At 37.2% G+C, this 21,937-nt stretch overlaps 1 protein-coding gene across 4 annotated transcripts in view; it reads right to left on the reverse strand.

Moving 5' to 3' along the window:
• Nucleotides 1-3,261: 3,261 nt before the first annotated feature.
• Nucleotides 3,262-21,937, reverse strand: part of LOC127637819 (LIM domain only protein 3) — a 70,594-nt gene continuing 51,918 nt past the window's right edge. For all 4 annotated transcript variants that reach the window (XM_052119111.1, XM_052119110.1, XM_052119107.1 and 1 more), the window contains 2 exons: nt 17,665-17,790; nt 3,262-5,146 (listed from right to left, as the gene is read on the reverse strand). In XM_052119111.1, coding sequence (XP_051975071.1) covers nt 5,041-5,146; nt 17,665-17,790 — 232 coding nt within the window. In that variant the 3' untranslated portion in view covers nt 3,262-5,040. The remainder of the gene's footprint in view (nt 5,147-17,664; nt 17,791-21,937) is intronic.

Below are 21,937 nucleotides of genomic sequence, written 5' to 3' on the forward strand. Positions count from 1 at the left end.
GCCCACTGGAGTGCCTCATACTGGATGTTTTTCCCTTTTCACACCATTCTTTGTAAACCCTAGAAATGGTTGTGCGTGAAAATCCCAGTAACTCAGCAGATTGTGAAATACTCAGACCGGCCCGTCTGGCACCAACAACCATGCCATGCTCAAAATTGCTTAAATCACCTTTCTTTCCCATTCTGACATTCAGTTTGGAGTTCAGGAGATTGTCTTGACCAGGACCACACCCCTAAATGCATTGAAGCAACTGCCATGTGATTGGTTGATTAGATCATTGCAATAATGAGAAATTGAACAGGTGTTCCTAATAATCCTTTAGGTGAGTGTATAATTTATACTGTTTTATATGAATATAATATAATTTATTTGATTTATATTATGATTTATTATTTAAATTTGAACTCCGGTCATCTGCATGCTAATCAAAACACTGAAACTCTGAGACTCAAAAGGACATTTGAGATTATTGTGAACTTTTTTTGAAGAGACAAATGAAAAGGAGACTTGGGATTTTGCCAACCCAATCTCATGAAAAGTCGTACATAATTTACGAGTTGGCTATTTCTTGTGGTGTCACACGATGTTGTTCGCATAAACTGTATAACTTAATCACGTGCAAATTCCTATGATGTCTAATGCGAAAGTAAGCGTGAGTTCCGTGCACGAGGCATTTAGGACATACTTAATATGATGCCCTTACCCAAACCCCCTTATCTAAGCGATGTCACTGGCTGTAGTGAAAGTTGTATGAATTCAAACGAGATCAGTAACACAATATCATACGAATTAGCCAAATTTAGTAAAGTCGTACAAATCTTGACGATTTCGCAGTGATAGTGTGTTGCATTTTGCTCTTCATTTAAACTCATTGCTGTCTAATAGAAACTTCTGAGATACAGATCTCATTTATGATTTTTCTTTTCTATGTGCACCACTAATTGCACTTTCAACATACGGTATGTGTTTTTTAATGGCAGGCATGCAATATTTTCCCCCAAAAATTCCTGTGATACTATTATTAATCATATTTAAGTATTGCTATAATCAGTAACTGGCAGAGTGCATATTACTTCACAGCCCTGTCACTCTAAAGCCAGGAATAATGACAGTTATAGCTAACAGTGTGATTTCATCAGATCATTCTTCAAACACTGCGATATACGAGACAATTACCGTAAATTAGTGAAGTAGATCCTTCCGTTCCAGGCTGGATTGTTATCTAGTGAGGTTTCAGAGCAGTTTCTGCTTTTTACTGAAGGATTTAACAGCTTGCGTCTAATCAAAGACATTTTTTCCCTCTGTGTTTCAGGCTAAAGAAATTCAATTAGTTTAATTGGTCTGCTTATTATAGGCTGTAATGTGATGTGAGTGCTGCTGTTGTCAAACTTCACAGGCCATTTTAAACAGCCGCCTTAATTAGAGGGAGAACTTTAATCTCAGTGTTTCAGTGTTACAGTTGAGGAGGATCTTCAAGCAATATTCTGATTTTGCTTGCAAAGCAAACTACAAAAAGGTTTTAAATGGTTTGGGTGTGGGTCTTGGTGAGAGAGTAGGGGTCCGTGTATAGGTTTATTGGTAAGAGATAGTTTTTGCTTTAGTTGTTTGTTTATACCGTTAATACTGTTAAAGGGATGGCTTTATTTCACTGGACTTGAAAATGAGTTATTCTCTGTGCCTCACTGTAACCTTAAAGTTTGACTTTTTTAAAGAAAGGGAGGTACAAGTTTAAATTAATTTTGTGGTAAACATTATGCCACACTGTTGATTGAGCTCAACTTTCTGAACCTAGAATATCCATTTAAGATCCTCAAACAGACTCTTAAAGACTTCTTATCAGCAGAACTTGTAGATCCATTTCTTTCCCTCTTGCCCTTTTTTCCTTCTCTTAGACTAAAGGGGTGGAAATTTTTGAAGCACAATGACAACAAAACGGCTGACAAAATGACAAATTGCACTTATGATCAATCATGGAGCCGGAAGTGCAGCATGGTCTTGTGGATGGGCTAATGGAGTGAAGACCTGAAGGTTCACCACTGGCTGCTCAGCATCTACACTGGTGCCCTTGAGGCACTTAACACAAATTGCTCTAGTAAACACTCCATTGTAGCAATGGATGACAGTGTATGCAAACAAGCCTGTCAGATTTCTTTAGAAATAGTGAGATCTATCCTATAAACCACTGGTTCTCAACTATTTTTGCGTCAAGATTTTAGATTAGCAGTCAAGTAGTGACCCAAGTTGTTCATCGTTTAAAAGTAAACAAAAGGGATAGTTCACCCCAAAATGAAATCATCTCATCATTACTCACCCTCATGCCATCCCAGAATTGTATGACTTTCTTTCTTCTGCTGAACACAAACAAAGATTTTTTAAATAATATCTCTGCTCTGTTGGTCCATACAATTCAATGAACGGTGACCGGACCTTTTGAAGGTCCAAAAATCATATCAAGGGCACATAAAAGTAATCTATAAGGTTAAATCCATATCTTCAGAAGTGATATGGTAAGTTTGGCTGAGAAAAATATCAATATTTAAGTCATTTTTTACAATACATCTCCACTCTAAAGAGCTGAAATATTCAGCAGAAAAATAAAGTCATACACACATCTGGGATGGCATGGGGGTGAGTAAATGATGAGAGAATTTTCATTTTTGGGCGAACTATCCCTTTAAGGCAGTCATTTACCTAACAAAACACATAATGGTCGGCACAAACGTGTTTATCCTTGTTGCAAGCAAACCCAGATTTAATGCCTGATTTATTTTGCCTGGAATAGTTTTGCTAATAGATTTAGAGGATGAAGGCATGTCACAGAACCTGTCCATGTTGGCATCTGCCAAATTTGGCTAGTTCCTACTAAGCAGATGAATTTGTGCCAAAATACTGAAGAGTTTAATTTGACGCTCTGGCTTTGACATTAACAATAAAAGATATTGGAAGTGTTTTCTTCTTGCTTTTAAAAGTTGATACTCTATTTATTTGACCATTTATTATAAATATTCTTACTATGAATGATTATATGGTTAGAGCTTTCTTTTATTTGCATTTTATTTTTATTTTGCTGTCCACAACCCTATCAGAACAGACCTGTGAACCATTATGGGCTGTGACCCACCAGTTGAGAACCACTATGAATTTTCGGAAAAATAAAGAGAAGACAAAGAGAAGTCACCACGCAGTTCTAACACAATAAAACTGTATTACATTTGTGCTTAAAATGATTACAATACAGTATGTACAGTCCTAAAAATAAACATCTCATGCTGGATAACACATAAAAAGAAAATCAATATACAATAGCAAGCAAAAAGGAATATTTTTTTTAATTATGTACAACCACCATATACAAATTAAGTTTGTCCTCATATTTTCTCTAGGCTATGCCCTCAGTTTCAAAAGGGTAAACACAACCCATTAAAGTATTATCAAGGAATAACACTTGAACGTAGTAATCTACAGTTTTGATTTTCTTGGGCTTGAGTGTTGCCTTGTAAACAAAACCTGGAAAAGACCAGGTATTCAGGCTTTCTGTTAATGCCTACAGTTTATGCGACCTGATTGTGTTTTAAAGAGGATTATGCCAGCTGATAAACATTGGCCGCACTAAAAATACAACATTCAGAAACTGATACTCGTCACGTCTGGAGAGTAGACACTTGGCGACTGTGCAGCTATTAACTTCAGGTATAAACATGTCAGGGACAGAGCCTTGGAATTACGCAAAATGACAAAAAGCCTATTAAATAAATACAGAGAAGAAAGTAACAACCCCCCTTGTTTTTCCAGCCCACCAACCCCACCAAACCCTATCACATATGTTCCAAACACAAATGTTTTTAGTGTTCTCTTTTGACCACTAGGACCTTTAAGGTATAAAACAGGATTATAGAAGTTTTGCAAAATATGAACAATCTCACTAATGAAATCACATCACTAGATGTTGATAATAAAAAAAATTTGGTAACACTTTACGACAACATTCTATTTGTTAAGATCAGTAAGTGCATTAGGCGCCATGAACTAGGAACGAACAATATCTTTTTTTATAGCATTTGTTAATCTTACTTTGGTTAATTTATAGAAATGCAATTTTTTTAATTGTTAATGTATGTTCATATTGCATTAACTAATGATAAGTATACAACTGAGGTAAAAGTGTTTCATTGTTAGTTTATGGTAACAAATGTTTTTAACGAATGTTAGCAAATACAACCTTATAAAGTGTTACCAAAGATATTGGTACATATAGAGCAATTTCTAGCCAAATAAATAATTTAGAACTATGAGTAACTACAAAAATCGATATTAACATAGACATTTCCAAGAGTTTTCCAGGCCATGAAATCACACTTTTAAAATTTTTGGATATTTCCCAGTTTTCTATGACCGTGGGAACCCTGTTGGGAGAGTTAAAACCCTGGAGAGCTGAGCACTGTCTTAAAAATGAAAGTGAAAGGCTGGCTGGATGTTGCTGTTACGAGAAAGGAAAAAGTAAGGAAATAGTGATTGAAAAGAAAATGAGGAAAACCATTCAACCTGAGATCTTGCGTTGACATGGCTCCCTTTTTCCTTGCAAACTTGTTCATGACTTTTCACCAATAAATATCTAGATTATTTTCTATATTTTATTCAACTCTGTGCTCCTCCCCCTGTATAGCAAGTTGAAATGGCATCATTGTGATTTGGACAGGGGCCTTGGAGTGGGGCTGTATTCGTGTGGGTTTGTGTGTGTGTGTGTGTGTTCACAAAAGTTAGGCCATTGAGATGACAGTCTTCATAAGGCCATCAGGTGGAGTCATTAAGACCACGGTCAAAGTCCGTGACTACTTTTCCGAGAGCTCCTAAAATTTCTCCCACAAAAAACGTCTCTATGGCTAATCTGTACAGTACCATCCCTTCTCTGGGGTCTTTCTATATACAATGTGATTGGGGACAGGAGCTAGAGAGGACACTAGTGCTTTTTGTGTCTGATTGCATGTCCCCTTCAGGTTCTCTCTCAGCTCTCTTCCCTCATGTGCTGGGGTCGAAGGGCGGTTAGCGGACCTGTGGCGCATAGCCTTCTTTCATCAGCCCTTCCTCGTAGTCTGTCTGACACAAGATCATGTTGTTCTTCAGGAAGAATTTGTCTCCGACGCAAAACCTGCACAGGAAAAATGAGAAAAAAAGGCAGTTTATTTAAGGGTGTTTCTACAACTATGGGCAGTATTGGGAGTAATCTGATTACAAAGTAATTAGTTGCTGTAATATAATTACTTTCGAGTCAAAAAGTAATGCACAATTTGTAATCAGATTACAGTTACTGATTTTAATTGAGGTATCTACATTTAAGTCCATTTACTAAACTAACTAAAGGGTGTGCGAAAATTAGGAAATATAGACATTATTTTGAATTTGAATATGTAACTTCAAAGTAAAGTAATGTGATTAGCCTGCTTTTATGTTATTTATTAAGTCAGAGTTGAGCGTACTTGGGATGAAACATGAGACATTGTGTGTTTTTTTGTTGTGCATCGAAATGAAACTAATTCTGTCAAATTATGAAAAAAGTGAAAATATTATTAAATTATGTGTATTTTTTGTGTGTACATGAAATTAGCCTCAGCAAAACAAAGAAGTGTGTCACCAAATGTTATCAAACAAAACAAATAATTTGAGATGTGGTAGAAATGTAATTTAATAGTTCAGTAAAATGACACTTTTTTGTGGAAAGTGTATTAATAAGTAATACATGTATTAATAAGTTTTCTTAAAGTCCACAAGGCCAAAAGTGCCCATGGTTGAAGAAACACCCATAACATGGGAGGTAAACAGAAGTACTCATTAATACAGAACATTGTAGACTTCCCCATAGACCGATAAAGACATGCCTGTCTCGCAACTTGCCATAACCCACCCCCTCAATATTAGTGTGCATCTAGAGGACTTGTCCTGAGGACACACGGCTTGGATAGAGTATCTCTAGAGTGTTTCACAAGGGTAGAATGCATCTTCTTTACCTGCAGCAGTTTCATAAATAAACCCCACAGACGGAGCACAGACTCCACTGCTTTAGCACTGCCCAACAGGCCACTGTCTCAATTGACCTTTTGAAAAGAAGATTATGTTGGTCAGGCAGAAGAGAGAAACAAAGAGAACGGCGGATAAAGGGAACGAGTATGAAAGAGTTTGGTGTGTCGAGTCGTCCTGAGGACCGCTTATCTTGCTCGCAGCGAGAGTTCGACAAGGTCGGATTGCCATCGAGCGCTCGTGTTTACTGCCGTGGCTGGCCAGTGTTCCAAACACAAACCCTCCCTCCCTGATTTCACTTGTGGAGGACTGAGAAAGAGAATGTGTTTGAGTGTTTCTGCTGGTGCCTAATAGTCCATCTTCACCATTTTAACTCTGATTAAAAGTCTATGCTGGAGGCAGTGTGGAGAATGCAATCTTTCAGCAAACTACACAGAGATATACAATCCACTCCAAATCTATCACCAATAAGGAACTTTAAAGGAGTTTGCGAATTACACAATGACTTTCAGGGGGATTTGCCTCGTGCAACATATTGTTTCATCTCTACACATTGTTGGTAAACCTCAACTTACTTTAAAAAACAAAACAGGTATTTTTTGTGAGATAACAATATATAATGAAAGGATATCTAAACCATAATTTCTTGTACAAAACAAACCCAGATGGAATTTGAGTGAAAAATTTAGTATTTTGCAGCCTTTTTAGGCAGAATTTAATTACTACTGAAGCCTAAAAACCAAACACATGATACACGGCCCTGATGAGGGACCACAGCAGCAGGCTAGCTTACTGAGGTTCTTCCATGGAAGGTATGTCGACTACCCCATATGCAAAAACTAAAGTCGAATTCACATGACTTTAAGCTGTATGGAGTTTTAAACATTACAGCATTAGCATTACGCTTAAAGTTGAAACTCTTTCAACTTTTACCGTTTTGCCGCTGACCTTTTGAAGCTTCAGCCAATGATTACCTCAAAACAAGACGGTTTCTGTAGCACTTTTCATGTGGAGTTCAAATCAGTGTGAATCGTGTGAATGCGGCTTCACGATTGCTGCAGCAAAGTGGCACAGCATACCTGCTGATTAATATTGTGGAGGATGAGGGTTTAAGAAATGTAATGCAAATTGCAATGAATATGCAATTTGTCAACCTCCCATGTATATTTTAGGAAATGTAATGTTACTTGAATTGGTGCTATTTTATATTTATACTAGGGTTGCATGGTATACTGGTGCTAAGGTCGTATTGCAATATTAAAGCTTCAAAGTGCCATGGTATTTTTTAAAAGGTATTACCATATGTTATGTTGTATGTGTGGTAGTAAATATTATTTATGCTAAAACCTTCATTTGAATTAGTCCTTTAAAGTAGTGTTTTTGAGTGTCGTCCCCTTCACGCAGTGCCCCTTAAGAGCACAAATTGCTGTTTAGAAATTTCCCTATATATGGTATTGTTTATTTTTCGATGTGTGGTTTTCCCATGCTTCAAACACACACATCTGAAACCCAGCATGTTAATTTGTTGGTTGTGTCTCCCTAATGGATAATATGGATTTAAATTAAACATTGGAGAGTGAGAAGCTTTTTGAATGCAATTCAAATTCACCATTGAGATTTGGAATTCTTTTGGGTTTAGCTGATGAGACCGGGAAAACCCATCTGTCGTGAATGTCTACAGATGTTCTCCTACATGTCTCCAATGTTACCAACATTCCAAAAAAATCACAGAAATAATGGAATAAAGGTTTAAAGCCATTGCTGTTTGAACTGGCTGTTTTTGATGGGGTTAATTCTTTTTTTTTTTACAAAATAAGAATGTACTAGGTAACAAGTTAGTCCATTTGAGCCTTCTCCCTGTTCCTCCATTAGTCATTTTCACTACTTTTGGAGCTACATGTGAAGTGGATAGTTTTTAGGAACCACTAGGACAAACTGTATTAAGAATTAACCCTATTGTGTGGTATCGTGATACTACTTGGTATTGTGATACTTCAGCTGGTATAGTATTGTAAGATATGATTATGGTATCATGACAACCCTAATGTATACTCTGGAAGGCTTTGTTTGGTAAATGTTAATCAAACATTATGGTTTTGTTTTCTTTCCTAATAAGGAACTAAATGCATTTTGACAGGAAAAGTATATATAAAGTAAAATTTCAGTACTCTAAAAAGTAAAGTGATTTATCGTGATTCAATATTTTTATCCACTGATAGCACTTATGTTGATTACTGCCCGATACTGATCGCACACATATGCAAGCTGAGTTTCAGATTACTTTTCACAATAAGTGAACTCAGGTACTCAATTACAAAAATAACACCATGTAAAAACATTTTTTGGGGGGTTCCTGTGTAGTAAGTGTTATTTCCTAATTGCTTATGCCTCAAAAGTATATAAAATGTCTATTATTCCCCACAAACTTTGTTTTTGTGACCAGGACAGTGATATTTTTAAATTGACCTATTTTCCAGAACATTCCAGATAGATTGAGTGCTGAGTAAACTTGGAGTAAATTCTAGAACTTTCCAGTAATATAAAAAGTAGTATAAATTCAGGGGCCTTAAGCCCACCAGTTCAGTTTTGTTCCAGCTGCCTAAGTGGATAGAGGCTGCAAGCATCCAGCAGACGCATTTTGTTATGTCTGTGGCTATATTATCTAGATAAGAGCGAAAAAGTACTCCGTGGAAGAATATGCTAACATGTGTGAGGCCTACAAGGCATATTTCTGCATGCCCGTTGGGGATCAAGACAAACCCTGGGCACCTCATTTAATCTGCGAGCACTGCAAAAAAACTCTGGAAGGTACGATGGACAATTGTTGCTCGGAATTTTATGTTAAAAAATTTGTTAATTTTTAGGTTTTTAATTGTAAAATGTTTTACAATTTTCAATGCTATTGAAAAAATATATCTTAATGAAAAATGTTGCGAAAATCTCTTACACGTTAGTCATGGGTGAAATAAATGTATTTTTGTAGGATGGTACAGAGGGGAAAAGAGAGCCACGAAGTTTGCTATCCCAAGAATTATTGGGAACCCACTGACCACTCAAGCAACTGCTACTTCTGCATGGTGGACCCTTCCAAGTGTCGGACTGGCAAGAATGCACCTGCTATCATGTATCCTGACCTTCCTTCATCCATCGCCCCGGTGCCACACTGCCATTAGCTCCCCGTACCCACTCCTCCAGAGAGAGAGCAGCCGTCTTAAGAAGAAAGCAGCAAATAAGAGAGTGAGGAAGACGTTGTAGATCCAGATGACAAATTCCGAGGTGGAGCTGAGGAGAGAAACCCATAATACCCCAACCATAAAGACCTCAAAGTCTTGATTAGAGATCTTGGTCTCACCAAGTCCAATGCCAAAATTTTGACGTCTAGGCTCAAGCAGTGGAACTTGTTGGATGAAAGTGTGCAAGTCGCAGATCAGAGGAAGCCTCACCAACCTTTTTCCAGCTTCTTCACCCATGAAGATGGGCTCTGCTTCTGCCACAATGTGACCAGGCAATCGGAATCGCCTGTAACCAAAATGAGTGGCGTATCTTCATTGACAGCTCATCCAGGAGCCTCAAAGCCGTGCTGCTCCATAATGGTAACAAGTACCGTCTCTTCCCCTGGCTCACTCGGTGCACCTCAAAGAGGATTACAACAGCATCAAGACCCTGCTGGACACCTTGAAGTATGATGAGTACATTTGGGGCCTGATTCGTAAAATTGATTTGCTCTGACTAACTTATAATCTAACTTTTATCATTACTGAAATGTTTAAATCTCTGTTGAAATGTATACCTTATTGAAAAAAGTTGTCCTTTTATAGATCCCCCCAGAACTTTTTTTTACGATTGCCCCTCATGATTTGCACCCTCCTCTTAAACACGTTTCCAAAAGTTTAGAACTCATCTAATGACTATTACCCTTTACATCATTCTTGAATATAATGAGCTAGCGAGAAAATACTTCGTAAACGGCTCTCTCCTTCCTTCCTCCCTCCTGCACAAAAAAGATCTGTAAAATGTTCTATTTGTTATACATGGCAATGTCAAGCAGAAAGGCACAGCCATTAGTTTGGAGCAAGTATCAACAAGTAATATCCATTAATCGCGCTTGTTGACATGGTGATTAACACAAAGCAGAGTTGCGCTTAATGTAATGGTGTCATTCACTCCAATAAAAACGTCCTGTTTAAATGACACATTCTTGCCAGGAATCCATTAGTGTCTGTCTTCTGTGACATGATGCCCCTCTCCACCTCCTCTTCTGAGCACCTCCATCTCGCTCATCCTTTCTTTTTGTCTGTCTCCCACTCTCTCTCTCTTGGCTAATAGGATCTTTCTGTGTTTATTTACAGCCCGTGTTTTCTGTTCCCTTTTAGCCTCGTCGCCGCCCTGTTTCACAGCACCCAAATTGTTTCTGCTTGGTGAAATGTCAACAGCATTTGTGACATCGGTGTGCCAATTATGACGAGGATATTGCAGTCAGCCCATCAGAAGAAGCACTAATAAATGCCCTTGTTCTGCCTTCCGTTTTCTATGCGTGCAGTCATTACCGATCTCCACATGTTCCGAGCACCTACATTACCCTTAGCTTGATATGTCCCCTTTTGCCCTCCCTGTTCAATCTCTCCTCCCAGATGAGTTCAACTTCAGATTGCTTTAATTGTTTTTAGTTTTTTTTTGTCAAGTGGAGGGGAAAAACTAAACGTGCCTGATATAAAGAGTTTGCTTAGGTATGACCATTTTTGAACTATAGGGCTCTGCTGATACATACAATTGGGCCTCTTTGGGAGTCCACATTGAAAATGTGGAATTCAAAATATAATTGAAACCTATAAAAAAAACTTGTTTTGGGATTTTTAAAAATGTAGAAAGAAATATTTATGATTCTGTCACTAATCAAATAAGCACATTTGTGACTGACCATATTAACTAAAAGAAAATGTCCTCCATTTTTTCTTGCTACAATTGAAGCACACTTTCACTCAAATTGCAATGCTGATGATAACATTTTTAAAGTAAAAATAGAAATTAGATTAAAAGAATTTGAAATATATTTACCTGATATATACCTGACTGTATATCAATATATTGTGAATATTTTTCCTCACAATCTTTTATTAATACTTTAGATGCTTGCATTGAGATTAAACATCATATCTGCATTCACATTTCCTACAGTTTAATTAATGAAAAGGTTTTAATTGCAAATCTATTATGATATTGTGATGTATCGCGATGTATTGAATTTTGACACATGTATAGCAATGTGTATTGTATCATGAAGTAGTTGTAAATACCTACAGTAACTTTGATTAACAATGCCTCCTCGTTCTCCCAGGTTCTCTTTTCTTTCTTTGATGTTCCCCCATTTATACATCTCTGATTCTCTCTCTCTCTTTCTCTTACTCTCTCTACTTTTCCTCAGGTGTGACAGTAATGATGAATATGTCTATTGAGACCCATCTTGTGAAAGAAAAGATGGCTTCCAAGGCAGTGGACTTAATGATGTATGGCTTCGTCAGCTATTTGCCTCTGAGGTCTGTGTTAACTAGAGTAGTAACATTCCTCTTCTGTGAAATAACATGCTGGAGCTGAGTGGCCGAGCGAGAACTAGAAAGAGTGAGCGAAGAAGAGAGAGAAGAAATGAATCAAGAAGGGAGGTCTATAGATGGAGAGAAAAGAAATCGGAAAGAAACCTTACTAAATGTCATTGGATGTGAACAAGACCTTATGATACAGAACAGAACGGAATAGAATAAAACTTATATATAATTATATAATTACAGCAGCTCAAAAAAGGGACAGCAGAGACAGTATAAGGGGTAGTAGACTCATAGGACAATTATTATGGCGGCTGTAGAAATGGATGTCCAGCCTTTCAGTAAAAAGAGCCAATCGCCTTTTAGATATAGGTATCATCTGTTTGTTTACTCTAGAATGTACAGTTAGCAAGCACATTAGCAGGACCAGTCTGAAAACTTACTAAGTTTAGGAATATAACTCAACATGGTGCAAGCTGATAGGCTCTTTGACATGTAATCTGGTAGCCAGTCAATTTGCCTACTCTTTTTGCTAAACATTTAAATTTGCTCAGTTTGCAAGTAAGCCAATTTCACTGCAACTTACTGCAAGAGTTTTCTCTGAAACCCTCCTCCTCCCCAGCTTCACTGGTCTAGATCTTCTACATGGGGATTGTATATATGTTTAATTGTGCAGCAGCATGTCATACATGCTTTGTCCTTTGTTTGTTAAATTGTGCAGCAGCTGCAGCATGTCCGTGTATGTTCTAGCAGTACCAAGTCTTCGTACTTGCTCTGCAGCAGTAGCAGATGTAGTCCGTAACTACCAATATTCAATCGAGATGTCATTTCCACATTAACATTCTAAATCTTTCCAAGAGTTGTCAGGACGTAACTTCAGATTTGCTAGCATAATTTGAGCTGAAGACGCTACATTTATGACACCATCATGGTCTGTATATATTTCTGGTTTAACCAATATTGTAAAAATGTGTATCTTGACCGTTTTGGAGATTTTTGTCTTTCCTAATTCATGTAGATAGGAGCTGTACTTGTATCATCTACATATAAATTAAGATGACTGCAGAGCTGATTCACCTTAAAGGTTTGCCCATGTAATGGCTTTATGAGCACAGTTTAATTTTCCATTTTTTTTTTTTTTACACATTTCCTAATGATTTAGGAAGTTTGAGCAGGAAATATCGAAGTACTTGTCGCTTTTTCTTTTCTTTTTTTTTTACAAATAGGCTTAAAATAGCCATTTTTTTTACATCACAGCTTTAAACCAAGATTTGCTACTTGCTTGTCAGTTGCAGGTAGATATTATGGATAGGGACATTCTAGAGAGCATTTTACTGGACAAAAATCTGTGTAGTGCAAGATGAGTCATCAGTATTTTTAGTATGTTTTACCTGAAGAGAATTCTATTTGTGAATTTTGTCAACGTTTAGTAGTACACTAGCACATACGGCCTCAAAGCTAACAGACATGAACTAAAAGCCACAAAACTCTCATTTTGATGTCATAGGGACATTGGGGTGCAACAGCATTGTTTCTTCTAATGAGTGAAGACTAGAACTCGGGTACACTGAACTCTCTGAAGAAAAAAAAATCACTGTTTGGGGCTTCCAGGCCGAAACTCTAGTCCCTGAGCATGTGCGTTCCAATTTGGTTCGATCACTCCAGACTCTCCGACAAGGACAGTGACCCGTACTACTAGTCTCTGCCCTGCAACCCAGGCCTTGGCCTTCTTCACATCTCCCAGGAGGGCTCTGAGCAGCACAAACCAGGCCCATCACCAGGATCTGCGACTTCTAATACTGGCTGATGAGGCCCGAGTGGACGACACTCATTGATTAGCTGTCCCCCCAGGGCTGATCTGTGTCTAACAGTCTCAAAACCACACAACATGCCACATGCAGTAACCTCTATCTCTGTTAACCAAGCAGAGGATATAGCCTCCAACCAGGTGAGCAGATTCATATAGAACTCATAAGTAATCACTACTTATGAGACATCCAAACTGGAACATACTGGTCAATGCAGAATCAGTGATAAAATAAAATTAAATGAAACTACATTCGCAATCCATTTTAGAGTACTTCCGTAATAGGATGTATTTCAAAGTGAAACAGGATACTCAGTGAGGAAAAATGAAGGGCTGGACCTAATCGTATTAATTGTGATTTGATTGGATCATGAAATGTGGGCATTCCAAACCAGAATGGAGTCATGTGATTGGAGGGGAGGGGAGTTGAAAAATAAGAGAGCTACGTGACATCAGCTGAAAAGGAATGTAATTTTAGTTTCGGGTCGTTTTCTTCTGAATTAATCATAGCACAATAAGACCAGAAATGTGTATTAAGAAAGTAAAATGGGTACATTTTTATTTCATGTTGATATTGGCCAGAAAATATCAATAACAATATCAAGTTTTGGACTTTTCTAATGTTTTATATATATAGTTTGTCAAGATTTTCATAAGACTTTACTGTTTAAACACCACTATTTGCACCAATATAAAGCTTGTTTGTTTATGGTTTTCAGATGAAAAACAGAGCTATATTGAAGACAAATGGATCAATTCAACATCTTTGTTGAAATCAAGTTAATTATGGCCAATATAAAGGAATAGTTCCCCCCAAAAAAGTAATGTGACTTTTATGCTGCTTTTTGGCCCATCAAATGGCTTTAAGGTATGTATATCATGAGAGGATTTACATTTTTAGGTGATCTAACCCTTTAACAGTGCTTTGCGTGGGCTAGCCTGACTAATGAAGCTGCTCTGTAGTAGCTAATGGCTTTGCTGATGTGTGTGGAAAATGTGGGATGGCTTTGCTGTATTAGAAGCTTGATTGTAATCATTTTAGCATCAAACGGCAATGTTGGGCCATTTCTAAAATTAATCGAAGAGAATAATTATAAGCCATGACCTCAACTGACTTGATAGCCTGCTCTCAGCATCAGAATGCTATTCAACCTCATTGTGGACCAGCAGAGCATTTTGTTGAGCATTTGGTAAGATGGATTAGATGGCTCTTTTAAAGGCCACGGTCTCTTTAATAATGTTTGAGCAAAGGAAATGAGAATGGAGAATGCAGGGATGGGATGTATATGAAAGAAGACAGAGGGGGAACAAAAGACAAATGCAAGTTACAAAATAACCCTTATTTAAAAGGATGCTACACCCAAAAAATTGTATTCTGTCATCACTGACTCTCTTGTTGTTTCAAATCCATATGTTACCCATAATGTGTTATTTTCAATCAAATACTAAATGCACAGTACAAAACAAACAATACATTGCATGAAAACCAAACATTCAACCTGAATTTGGCTCGACTGGATATTCAAAACAATAGCAGACTATATTGTATTTCTCTAAAATATCTACTTCCATCAAAGGCTCTTGAGGCTTGTTGTTTTTGTTGATGTTTATCAATGAGCATCGTAGTGATCACTGCACTGGTCTGAGCTTGTATCCAAGTAATGTGCGAAGCTGTCAAAATGATGGAAGCATCATGAAAAAACCCTAACGTTCCTCTGTTGTCCCTTTTTCTTTTGGAGGATTCCATCAAAATTTGTGAGGCTTTCTCAAAAGGCACTGGCAGAACAATAAAGGGTCTGAAACATGTCAGGTGGCATGTGTCTATTGAGATAATGTCTCGTCAGCTTGTTGACAACTGAATTTGCTCTTGGTCAAATGCAGTGTATTTGCGTATCAGACTGTTGATACGCTGCTCTCTCGGGTAATGCTGAAACAGTCGAGATCTGATGCAGTAGTCTCTTCCTGACCTTTATAAATTCACTAGTGTTTCTTTACCATCAGGATTTAGTCAGGGACAGCATATGGTGGCTTGTATATTGTAATTGGAGCCACTGCACTAAGTATTTGGACACTTCAGGCACACTAAATATCATTACATTAGATAACAAAATATCAAAGCAAGTTGCATCAGCAACACAGGTGTATTTCATCACATTAACTATGGACATGTACCACTAAGTTTGACACCAGAAAGTTCTCAGAAAAAATTATATGTCTCAATTTTAAACAGCATATGTGTTGTTTTATAATTTAAAAGCTAACAAACATATTTTTGTAAAACAGATGATCGGCTGACCTAATGTACAAAGAAAGATTTTGCCTGGGTCTAAAATGGGCTTTAATGCTGCACAAGCGAGTAGACCTGACTGATTAAAATTAGCTGACTTCCTAGATTAGGTGAGCTTGGTTCATGCAGTCAAGTGAAGTGGCAAGACAATAACCCGGTGCTAATTGAGCATAGCTGTGTCTTGCAATATGCCCATCTCATGTCTACCCCTTTCTAGCACCTGTGTGTTTGTTATAACGAAGTTTTCTTCTTTATTTGGCCTCTTCTTTATCTTGCTTTACAAGGAATTTTCAGATTCTAAGACAAATGGCCTCTTTTTCTAATAGTGAATCTGAACAAACAACACAATTTGCCTAATGTGATGGAGTCAAAAATTAAAATGCAGGGCATTTAATATTTAAAGTATTTTATTGCTATTTGTTTGATTAGTAAACTGCAGTAATGAGCTATTTATTTAGTGTTCTGGGGTCATTTTAAAGAAATTCTAGAATGTTATCTTTTCTGTTCAGAAACCATGACTATTTCAGTTAGGATCTCATTTAGGCTTAAAGGCATATTCCAGGTTCAATAAAAGTTAAGCTCAGTCAACAGCATTTGTGGCATAATGTTGATAACCAAAAAACAAAAACTAATTGGAATTGTCCCTCTTTTTCTTTAAAAATAAATTAAAAGATCGAAGATACAGTGAGGCACTTACAACGGAAATGAATGGGGACAATTTTTGGAGGGTTTAAAAGCAGAAATGTAAAGCTTTTAATTTTATAAATACATTTACATGAATTCTTATGATATAACTCATGTATTTCTTGAGCTGTAAAGTTGTGTAAATTGTAATTTTTCAGCCGTTTTAGGGTTTGTTGACATTACATTGTTATGGCAACAAAGTTGTAAAATTGGCTATAACTTTACAGAGAAAAGGTTAGTAAGAGATTTTATCACACTAAAATCATGTTAATACACATTTACGTCTTGTAGCTAAACTTTTGAAACAGTGAGTATTTTAACATTTACGTATTGGTCCCATTCACTTCCATTGGAAGTTCCTCACTGTAACCTTGATTTTTCGGAAGATTCTGTAGTACAGCCTCTGTTGAATGGCTTGACATGAAAACATGAGTGTTTGCAAAGCAATTATTAATGCAGCTTTCATACAAAGATTAATTTAGGCAGGGGTTGTTTTGTGTTCTCGAACAATTCATGTTGCTTGAGAGTGACAGCCCCAATAGTAGATGTACTTTATGCTATTTTGAATATAAAAGTGTCTTTTTTTGGTGGTACATTTTGGTGGTAGGGTGGTTGTTACACAAAGAGCTTGAGGTTGAGTGGTTTTTGGCTCAAATCACCGAAAAGGGCAGCTCATGATCTAGACAGTTGGTGGGATTTACTATCACCATTGTGCCCTGGAGTAAGGTGCCCTTTGGGGCTCTCCAGTCAATATGGACAATCCAGCATTTTCCATACACCCCCTTTTCACAGTACCATGTTGGGCATACAACTGTGCCAGCAATCCAGAGGTTGCTATTTCAAGCCCAATAATGTAGTGATATATGAACTGGAGAGTTATCCCCTCTTACTGTTGTGCCCTTGAGCAATGTGCTTTTGCTCCAGGGGTACTGTTGTACCTGTAGTAAACAGACTGATGTAATTTCAGATGCTTTGGATAAGGAAATGTCTGCCAAAACCACTTATTGGTGGTAGAGTGGTGGTTGAACAAGACTTGCAATCCGAAGGTCATTTTTCCAACCCAAGAAAGGGTGAGTTATGAACTGGAGATTTACTGTGATTCCCTATCAGCATTATGCCTTTGAACAAGAAACAATAGGCTGAGGGGGATTGTCATTGTAATACATACACTGTAAGATGCTATGGATAAAAAAGTGTTTTATACAAATAACCATGTGCTTTGAGTGGATCTATAAATTCTACAGATATCACAGATATCAAGTTCTGAAAATGTTCTTGCAAAAATACTGTTGACGTTAAACGTCCCAAAATGTGAAAGACAGGTTGATAGGACTTACCTCTGGTTACACAGCTGGCAGGCAAAGCAGTCCAGGTGATAGACATTCTCCTTGGCTCTCATGACCATCTCGAATGCTGGGATGAGTTTACTGCATGCTGCACAGTTTCCCGTCACACCAAACAACCTAGCAGATTCAAAAGGAGATTCTGGCTATTAGCACCAAAATCATCTGACCATCCATATCTATGCTGAGGACAAATGGCATTAGTATGGGTTGCAGGGGCATACTTTCCTAGATTTTAGGCCTTACACGTGGCCTCTTCACTCTTTCATAATGCATCCTTATCAGTGTTTGGGAATAACCAACTAAAAATAGCAATGCTACTGACTTAACAAATTTGAGAAAACTTTTTAAAATAGAGTAGCTTTCGAGTTAAATGCAGTCACATTGTAGTTTTGTGCCATATAAATACTGATAATCAGTAGTCATACATGTATATTAAAAGATATCACTCCCTTAAATAGCTTTAATGTAGTTAGCTTCTTTTCGTAAGTAATTTGTAGTGTAGCTAACTATTGACAATGGCATAATATTAATACCACCAAAATTAATTTTGATTCGTCCCTCATTTATTAAAAAAAATTAAAAGTGGTTAAAGTAAGGGAGTCAGTCCATAAATATTAAAATACGTACTGATTTAAAAGTGTAGGCACAACACATAAACATTATATATGTTAACATGATTTTAGTGTAATAAAATCAGGGATTCACATATGTTACCTTATTTTACTTAATTTTACTTTACTTTACAGGTTTTATCAGTGTTATGCCACCATGACAATGAAGCTGAAATACTGAATAAAATTTACACAGCTAAGCGGTTTTATCACACTCATATAATTTTATCATGTAAAATATTTACTTCTTGTGGCTTTACTTTTGAAACAGTGTGTATTTTAACATTTAAGGACTGGCCACATTCACATCCATTGTAAGTGACTTACTGTAACCCTGAATATTTTAAAATTTTTATAAATAAATGAGAGGTGATAATCAACATTATACCACAAAGGCTTGTGATTGAGCTCAACTTGTATCGAACCAGGAACATTCCTTTAATTACTTTAAATTAAGCGTGGATTGTAGCTTGGAGTTTTGAAGTAGCTTCCCCAACACTGATCCTTACATGATTTCAGGGAGACAGGCTATTATCACTAAGATGACTGGGCTGAGTAAGGTTAGCACCACAGAGCAAGAGATTCCACTGCCCAGGGATGACCCTATTATTTTCAAGCCTGCTCGCGGGACATTAGAGAGAGGATTCATTAGGGATTCATGGCTGTTACTCCACTGCGACCTAGACTGACTAAAAGGGGGAAGGGAAAAAGAAATATCTGATAACGAAATCATATAACAAAATAACCTATTAGGCGGACTTCTTCAGGCACTTTTAGCCATCGTTGTTAAAATGATAAAACTGCATGCCACTCTCCAGCTCTGTAAGAGATCGCAATCTGATAAATGATCTTGGGGCCTGGGATATGCAGGGTTGTTTATTAACCTTCAGAAACTATGTTTCCCACAGGCAAATATATAAAAAAGAGAGAAGCAGATAGATTGTGCTCTCATGAATACTTACAAAATTAAGGGCTACTGTCAACACACCTTCAGACAATAAAGGATATCTCCCATTACATTCTAGGTAACAAGGGAAAGAGGAAACAAGACCTCATTCCAAGGATTGGTGCTGATTTAATTAAAGGAATTAGGTAGTTTCCGTTGAGCTTTCAAAATATAGATACATTTGTGTTGTCTTGTTTTCATAATTTCAGCATAAAAAGTGCATAACCAGAAGGCCTCAGCATGAAATATTAGATATTTTACAACCATCTTGCAATTGATCTAAAAGATCTAAACATAAATATAAGATGATAGATTATTGTGAGATAACTTGCCATCTGACTTGAATAAACTAATGAATTAATGAGGAAATGATTATGCTGTGGGTATTTAATACTTTAAAGGCTTCTTGTAAGAAAGACTGGTTTTGAGTAGCAATAAAACGTGCTAAAGATTTCAGCTAATGAATGATAGATGATATTCATATGAAAAAATTATGCTTGAAGGTCTTTTTTTATCAGGTTAAATTAAAGCAGCATTACATTTTGCCACTCTAGCCAGATGTGAGCTCAGACTTCTCATTTTGTGCAAATTGAAATGCTTGTCCTCCTTTTTTGCTTTGAATATTTGGTTATCCAGGATTTTCTTTACCCAAAAATTCTACAAAAAAACTTGGATTCAATGTAACTTGAATTCAGCGAAAGACAAACACGGATATCTGAAGGGAGAAACAGCAATATCAGCAATAAGTAGAATTTCTTTATGCACAATGTTGATCTTATAAGGATTTATTTTCAAAAGTTTCCAACTTTCTTTTGCGTGCAGAATTTGGCTATTTCCTTGTTTCAATAACTGATAGATTCACTTCTGGTCTGTATTTTCACACATTACATTAATTTGAGTTTTGTAAAAGTTTGCCTTTGAGAAAATATAAAAGACTATTGAGTTACAGTTTTGCACTTACACAGGAAATAAACTGGACCAGAGTATTAGCTAATTTAAAAGCAGAAATATGCAGCTTGTATTTTTGTTTAAGCAGTTACATTAATACATGAATTATTCAATAAAACCCTATTTATTATTTGAGCTGCAACGTGGTCCATGTAACGCTTTAAAAATAATTTTTCAGACCATACCAATCCAAATGCAAAAATAGAAAACTGTTTGAAACTTCCAATTACTTCAAGTATGGATAATTGGAAGTCACGGGACGCCATACAAGGTTTGGTTGTGTGAATGGCAAGCTCTGCGCACGTTGATCATTTTAACACTATTAATGACATAAACCGGTGAGATTCGATATACTCTGTTCCATAACTGTTCTAGAAGGACAACATTTCAAAGAATTAAAAATGCTCAGGCTCTGGAGACATTAAAAGACACTTACATGCTCATGCTAACACTCCTGAGGAGGCCTCGAGGCCGGGAGTCAATTTGGCCGGAGAAATATTGAACATGTCGGAAATGCTGAAGAAGGTCGTTGCTGACATGGAGAATCTTTCTGTAATATGTTGGGGATGTCGAGAAACGGATCGATTATCTGGAGTCACCGGAGAGGGAATTATCTGCTAATCTGCTAGTGACCAAGGTGAATTTAGAGCATGTCTGTGAGACGTTGGAAGACATGGAGAACTGTAGCTGGCAGAATATTGCCTGTGTTGTTGGAATTCCTGAGGGCGAAGAGGGACATGATATGGTGAAATTCCTGGACGGGCTCTTTCTGAGTCTGCTCGACATAACAGGCCATAAGCTGGAAATCAAGCGAGCTCACAGGGTTCTGGCTCAGCAATCCACTGAGGGAGACAGGCACAGATCAATTCTCGTGTCTCTTGTCAAGTTCTAATTTTACTCGAGGAGTAAAGAAAGGCTTTCTTGGAAGAACCACAACGTTTTCTTGTTCCCAGACATTGCAAATTCAACAAGAGAGAAACATGATCGATTCAAGGAATGCAAGAAACTCTTACATAAACGGATGGTCGCTTTTGCACTGATGTAGCCGGCCTAACTGAGAATAGATGCTAAGGATGGCCGTAAAACATTTGCATGTCCCCAGCAAGCAATGTCCTTCGTAAAGTCAATAGACTGAGTAAGTTATTGGTACTTACATTGCAGCCGAATGGACCAAATCACTGAACATTCACTTGACTGTCTGAGGAAACTGAGAACCTTTTTTGTTTCTTTTTGTGCTTGTTCTGCCAAGCAGCTGGAGTTTGTTTTGTGGAGTATTTCATGCAAGTCATTGGAGTGATTAGGTCATTTGTTGAACTCATGTAGCAACTGAACATGCCGGCTCACTGAATATTCGTTTGACTGGGAAACTGAGCACCTTTTTTTTTGTGCTTGAGCAATGTGGTGGAACACAAATTTGTTTGTTTTGTGGTGGAACACAAATTTGGGACAGTTATGTGGATGAATCTGCAAAATACAATTCTTTGTGTTTATTCCATCTATTGGCTGGAGTTTGTTTAATAGATAGATTATCTTTTGTTGCGTTATTCTGTCTCACAAAAGTTTTATAAAAACACAAGATTTGAGAAATCCTATGGCAAAGTTGTCGCCGGGGCTCTCATAGGCGTACATAGACTGTTTGAGTTTAGAGGGAAGAACTGCGTGGGGATAATGCGTACATTTATTTTTTCTGTTTGTTTGGTTCGGGGGGAAGTTTAGGGTTTGATTGTTGCACTAATGTTGGAATGTGGTCTTTATCATT

Source organism: Xyrauchen texanus, chromosome 45 (genome assembly GCF_025860055.1).
Source record: "Xyrauchen texanus isolate HMW12.3.18 chromosome 45, RBS_HiC_50CHRs, whole genome shotgun sequence".
Lineage (NCBI taxonomy): Eukaryota > Metazoa > Chordata > Actinopteri > Cypriniformes > Catostomidae > Xyrauchen > Xyrauchen texanus.